Raw genomic sequence first — 6,620 nt, forward strand, 5'->3', positions numbered from 1 at the left:
TAGTAAATTTTTTTATGTTTTGCCATCATATTACAGATGATTAATCAATTCATACATTGAGATGTATCTATTGTGTGGATGTTTTCATTATTTCTTCTTTTTGGGTTTAGATATTATTATGTGATTCTTTCTTAGTTAGTTGTTATTAATTTTTTTTTATATAGTTGATATTTTAATTTAATTACGAGTGTTTATTTTACAATATTATAATTTAATATACATATATCATATAAAATCATTATATGATAATTTTTTCAATAAATTTTATATAATTTCTGTTTCTACATATTTTTATTTTCCAAATAAATATAAAAGAAAATTAAATAATTAGAATTACTTTTAATTTTATGTTACTAACTCTTCTTCTAATTTAACTATTATTTTTAATATCAAAATGAGTATTTATTTTACTATTTTATAATTGAATATATATCATACAAAATTATTATATGATAATTACACTTTTACAATACAATAGAATTAAAATGATCAAAATACACAAATAATTTAACTAAAATTAATATATATAAGTATTCAAGTAATAGTTTTATAGAACGATAGCATTAATATTATCAAAATAAATAATTAAAATTAAAATTAAAATTATTTTTTTATAACATACATTGTCATGAAATATTTTTTGGAAAAAAAATACGTACATTGTAGGGTCAATTACTAATTATACTAGTATATGTATATATATATATATATAGAGAGAGAGAGAGAGAGAGAGAGAGAGAGAGAGAGAGAGAGGAGTTGGCTCCTTCATAACGCAAACAAAGGGGGACTGACAAATCATCAAATGATCCCACTCTCGCAAATAGAGAGGAAGGGTCCAAACCGAGTGGAGTTATAAGGGCTATTTTGGGAACTTGGCTAAAAGTCATTTTTTTTGGTTAGTAGTAAAAGTCAAAAGTTGACTTTTTTGGTTTTTTTTCATTTAGCAAGTTGATTTTTAGCCAACGGTGCAATTACAATTTTACCCCTCATGGGTCACAATGTGTTACATAGGTTCAGTTGTAAATATTTTAAATAAATGGGGGTAGTTTAGTCATTTTATTATGATTTGACATCATAAACAAATATTAATCAAAAAATTCAAAAGTCACTTTTTACCAACTTCCCAAATCATTTGTCTAAAAAAGCCAAAAGCTTGGTTAAAAGCCAAAAAATCACTTTTAACCAACTTCCCAAAACAACCCTAATTACGCTGCGTTTATTTATACGGAAAATATTTTTTTACTAGTGCTGGTAGTGGTGGTAAAATAAAGGTGGCGATGGAGGCAATGGCATGGTGGTTGGATAGCGACGGTGATAATTTTATGATGGTAGAAGTGACATTAATAAGATTTTAGTTCAGAAAATATTTTTACTTTTTAAAAGTGATTATCCATATAGATTTTTTTTTATTGATCATGAAAAATATTTTTTGTTGACTTTTATTTTTTATTGCACCAACTATTAAAAATAAAAATATATATTTTTTAAAAAATATTTTTCGTCCAAACAAGTGGAACGTTAAACTTGAATTCATTTTATTTATATTAAGAAAAATGATATATAAATTCACATTAGTAGACTTTAGTGATGTGTAAATAAAATGATTAGTTGATAATTTAGAAAAATTTATTAGATTGTCACCTTAGATATTTTAATTAATTAACACATCATTAAATTTAAAAAATGAATCTAATATTTGAGCTTAAATATCAATATTATACTGAAACTTTAGTTCCAATCTACTAATAAATAACTTAATAATCAAGCTCATAATTTATATTATTTAATATATAAAAAATGCCTTATTATTTAAATAAATAACAAATGTACCGAGTTCAGCTCCTTTACAGACGACTCATTTGGAAATTAATTTTTTTTAATAATTTTTTTACTTTTTATAAATTAATTTAACTTGTAATAATTTTTTTAGTTATTTTTAATCTCTCCCCAAACGAGATATGAGTGAGTCCAAAAATCTAAAATTTATTTGGAATGTGAATTGATTTTTTAATTATTTTAATTTGAGGTTAAAAATCTCGTTTTAAATGATTTTTTGACATTTTTAAAAGAAAAAATAGAATAATGATTATTTGAATATGATATTTTGTAACTTGAAACTAAAAAATCTATTTTTTTATGACTATTTTAATTCTAACTCATCCCAACCCAATTTTCCAAAGGAGTGCACAGCTAGCTAACTGAGTTGAGCCAAGTTGAGCATGAGAATACACTAGGAAAAGGAAGGAAAAGGGATATATTAGACATACTTCACACAATCAGAAAAATATATATTTAAAAAAATTCAAAATTTAAATCATACCCAGAAGAAATTCATATTTTAAATTCTGAGCATTTTCTAAATATATATATATATATATGAATAAATCTGGGACCAAACTAGTTAAATATGGTCCTCATTGACCCAAAATAGTGATTGTGTGATTGAGATTGAATTTATAAATTATGAGATCTACATATAGAATAAATCTAAACCATTAAATGATAATTTCAAATAATTTTTAGATAGTTAAATCTGAATTTATAATATTATTGTAAAATATTAAAAGGTAGCATTACTGAATAACAAATAACAAATAACAAATAACAAATAATGGTAGGTAGTAACATTGTAGGCTAAAAAGCCCAGCTGTAACCAAAAATATAGATCCAGCAACAAATCATTGTAAAGGTATATCATGGACTTGTATACTATTCTGTTTCCTCTGTAGAGAGAGTTCACTAAAAGATGCATGTGAGATGGAATCAATCAGGACCATCCACTGGGTTGAAAAACACAGAAGTCTCATGAATGGGGGACCTTGAAAGGTGTACTTGTCCAATACTTTCCATACTTCATCAGTGGGCTCCATCACTACCAAACAGATCATTCTTCATTCAGAAAATTTGAAAATAAGATTAATAATAAAATAACAAAAAAAAAAAAGAGAGAGAGAGAGGGGCAAGATACTCCTCCCTCCCACTAGCATCTGGCCCATATCATATGTATGCATATGTTTGGCATTTATTTCCCATCTGAACATTTGCTCACAAAAACAATACTAATAAATTCAACAGTCGGGTAAGAGAGAGATGTAACCATTCTCTGAGGCATTAGTTCTCACCAACTACAGAGCTTCAAAGTCTAAAAAACTGAAATTTTTGAACAAGAATAAGCAAGACTCAATTCTACTGAAAAGAGAAATTTCAGTGTCTCTCAATCTCCCATCTTGAGGACTCCCAACCAATTTGATCCATTGTTGTATATATAACAGAAATCTAATCAATCTTTGCGCGCAGCTCTCAATGATCCATCCCTTGCTAACTGTTACCTCTAGAAGCCTTCATTTCAGAAATGAATATGAAAGCAGAAAAAAACATACAAAAATTTAAATGCCTACCAACACAACGATGACAACATAGGGATGGTCCGATCCCTGCAGAGATACGTTCATTAAGCACACTTCCATAAACCACCCAGAAGAACCAAAGCACAAAGTATACATATCCTTGACAGAGCCCCTGCTTTGAATGCCATTCCAAATCTCCAACAGCTCAAACCAAGAACATGAGGGGCATTCTTGTCTCTGTTCAACGAGTACATGAACTTGCAGGTTATGACAGCAACCCACAAAAAAACTAGTAATATAACTTCCTCAGAAGCCACTGTAAAGAGAGGTTGAGTGTTTTCCAATGTTGAAAGTTTACAAGATTGTCACAGATATTGGTGGATCAGACCTCGGCCCTTCAAGGGATCTATACATGTATAATATGTCGACATAATCATCTTTCACCTCTACCTCCCCATCCCCGTTGATAACTTCCACTACCAGGCGTGGCAATTGCTGAGCAATCTCCTTGCAACCTTGACGAGTTAATCTACATGAAGACATCCAAAGAAATCTCATGTTGTAATAGTGGTGCAAACCAGAATGCAAAGCTGAATCTCCGAATGGGCTGTCTCTGATTTCAAGCTTCTGCAACATCGAGCAGCCCTCGAGCACATATTTTAGCCCCGTATCGCTGTCTCCAGCAAAAGCAACCGACAAAGTCCTAACCAGTTTCCCATATTCTCCAATGTAACTGAAAGCCTTATCAGTTAGTAAACCAGATACAGCGAGTCGGGTAAGTTTCTTACAGTTCTTGACAATGGCTCCAAAACCCTCATCCATTGGCTCTTCGGTAATGTGGTCAGGTCGATGTCGCCCCATTATACAGAGACGGAACACCACAAGATCCGGACAGTTGTTTGACATGGCTATCACTGCTGCATTTGTCATTCGCTGGCAGAAATATAAAATCGATTGCAGCTTATTACACCCCTCAGAAATTGCACGGAGACCCACATCAGAAACGGGGCCCTCACTATCCTCGCTGGCATCAATAGGGAAAACCCGAAGCTCACGGAGATCCTTACATGTTGCAGCCACCGCCTGAAGTCCTTCATCACACACCGAATCGAGCACCTGCAGATATAGAATGTGCACTTCATGATTGAAACTAAATAACAAAATTAATTAAAACCCATGAACAAACCAATCACATACCCAAAAGATCTGGAGTTTATGGCAATGGCATATGACTGATTTAAGTTGTTCTGCATTGATGTTGGCATAGCTAAAATTTAGTGAGGTGAGATTAGCACAAACTGGGTAGATTGCAGGCAGATAATCGGGTATAATTTCCCTAAAACCCGAGAGGCAAACTAGCGATTTGCAAGCAGCAAAGGCGGAGACATAATCTAGCTCCTGATGATCACCTTGAGCAGCAATCTCCGAAGGGCTAAATGACCCAGTACCAAGATGTGTGAGCTGTGGAGCTCGGATCATCAGCCTGTAAAGCTGCCCAATGTTAACGAACCGGTTCAACCTAAGTTTCTTCAACGACGGAGATCTCGCCACCAGCTGTTCCAATGCCTCAAAATCTATTGGGCATTCCACACAGTCGAAAATGAAAGACTCGAGACAAGTTCCACCCTCTGGGAAACAAGAAATCCAATCGATTTCATCATCCGTAACCTCATCCTCAATCAGATCAAGCACTCGAAGTTGCCTGAGATAAAAATCATATCATGAGAGGCATATATGTGGTAATCACATAATAATTTTCCACTGTAAATTCACACCTCTTTCAGTTGGGGATTCAATTAGAGCCAAGCAAACCCACAATGTATAGTTCAGGGTTCAGATAACGTCATAGAACTTCATACAAAACAATAACAGATCAAAAGGCAAAATTGACCCAAACCCTTTTCAAATCGTTCAAAGATCTCTGTCAATATATATATGTATCAAATCAAGAACATCTAATTACAAATTACCAAAACAGATCTAGAATTAGAGCCATTGATATAGAGAACAAAAACCCCTAAATATTTACACTAACCTGCACTTGTTGGCAATCACAGCGAGACCACTGGTACCGAAGCCATCGCAACAGACAAGCACGAGCTCTTTGAAATAGGGAAACGAATCAGCCAGAAGCTCCAGATCTTCGTCCTTGACAGACATGCGCTTGAGACAGAGCTTCTCGAGCGCACGATAGTGGGAACCCATGGCGGTGACCCAGGGGGCGAAGTGCGCACCCCAATTGTGAGGCATGAGGTTGAAATCCGCGAACCTCGGCTTCCCCTTCAGCGTCACCGCCCTCACTTGCCGGAAGCGCTCCGTCACGCGGTGGGGCGCCACCGCGTAGCAGTTCCCGATGAAGAGCTCCGATCGGGTGAGCGCCTCCGCACGGTTCCACGACTTGCACACCAGCGACACCGCGTTGCGGTCTCGTCGAGAGGTCAAGAAGAGCAGTACGTTTTCTAGAACGTTCTCGAGGACTTGATCTGGGAACGGAGACACGTATTCTCCGGCGACGGCGCAACCGCGGGGCTTGATGTCGCCGCCGAGATCAGACGGCGAGGCTCTCTCGTCGTCCTCTGACATTAGGGTTTGATCCTCTGTCATGCGATCTGAGGTCTGAAAGAGAGAATTTAAAGATGGAATCTTTCTTCAGATTGGGGGGTTTGGAGAGAGAATCAAAGATTATAGGAGTATAAGTTTTATAGAGAGAGAGAGAGAGAGAGAGGATTGGTACAGTTAATTGTAATGCAGTAATTGTAATTGTTTGGAGATGAATTGAGTGACAAGAAGAGCAGAGAGTCCACACCATACACACTCAGCTGTCTGTCTCTGCAAGTGAGCTGTGTGAGGTGTGTGTGTGTGTGTTTGTCTCTCTCTTTCTCTTTCTACCTCTGCATTGGGATTCTCCATGCTTCTCTCTCTCTCTCTACCCCATCTGCAAAATCCAAAGGCTCGCCACACTTCTCCTCCATTATTGGGGGGTTTTCTTTATAATTTTTTTTTTTATAATTTTAATATTTTTTTACTTTCTTTTTTATGCTTATGATTTTCTGTGGAAGAACTCATCTTTTTATGTAGTATTTTGAAAAGTTGGTAAAAAATTAATTTTTTAATTTTTTTAATTTATTTTAATCTTTTTATGAATAAATTATATGAGAGATAGTGTGACTTAAAATTGATAAAAAATTAAAAATTGACTTTTTACCGGTTTTCCAAAAGAGCACTATGTTATTGGCAGCATACCCCCTTATGTTTTGAATTAACCTCATCTTC

The 6,620-nt window shown here is 34.6% G+C and overlaps 1 protein-coding gene across 1 annotated transcript; it reads right to left on the reverse strand.

Moving 5' to 3' along the window:
- Positions 1 to 3,002: 3,002 nt before the first annotated feature.
- LOC114280227 (transport inhibitor response 1-like protein) lies at positions 3,003 to 6,323 on the reverse strand. The gene is made up of 4 exons (XM_028222571.2): positions 6,082 to 6,323; positions 5,383 to 5,963; positions 4,545 to 5,049; positions 3,003 to 4,463 (listed from the first exon to the last, which is right to left on the reverse strand). Exons 1-4 carry the CDS (start codon positions 6,154 to 6,156, stop codon positions 3,702 to 3,704), a joined length of 1,923 nt encoding a protein of 640 aa, XP_028078372.2. The 5' UTR covers positions 6,157 to 6,323; the 3' UTR covers positions 3,003 to 3,701.
- Between the last annotated feature and the right edge of the window lie 297 nt (positions 6,324 to 6,620).

This window comes from Camellia sinensis, chromosome 3 (assembly GCF_055761805.1).
Source record: "Camellia sinensis isolate YWXY chromosome 3, ASM5576180v1, whole genome shotgun sequence".
Lineage (NCBI taxonomy): Eukaryota > Viridiplantae > Streptophyta > Magnoliopsida > Ericales > Theaceae > Camellia > Camellia sinensis.

Excerpts from the sequence above, each read along its gene's own strand:
- LOC114280227 (XM_028222571.2), bottom strand. The coding sequence starts at position 6,156 with ATGGTGTGGACTCTCTGCTCTTCTTGTCACTCAATTCATCTCCAAACA. Across the intron at positions 5,050-5,382 it reads GTGATTGCCAACAAGTGCAG|GCAACTTCGAGTGCTTGATC; the intron begins GTTAGTGTAAAT and ends TTTTTATCTCAG. Across the intron at positions 4,464-4,544 it reads ATAAACTCCAGATCTTTTGG|GTGCTCGATTCGGTGTGTGA; the intron begins GTATGTGATTGG and ends CTATATCTGCAG.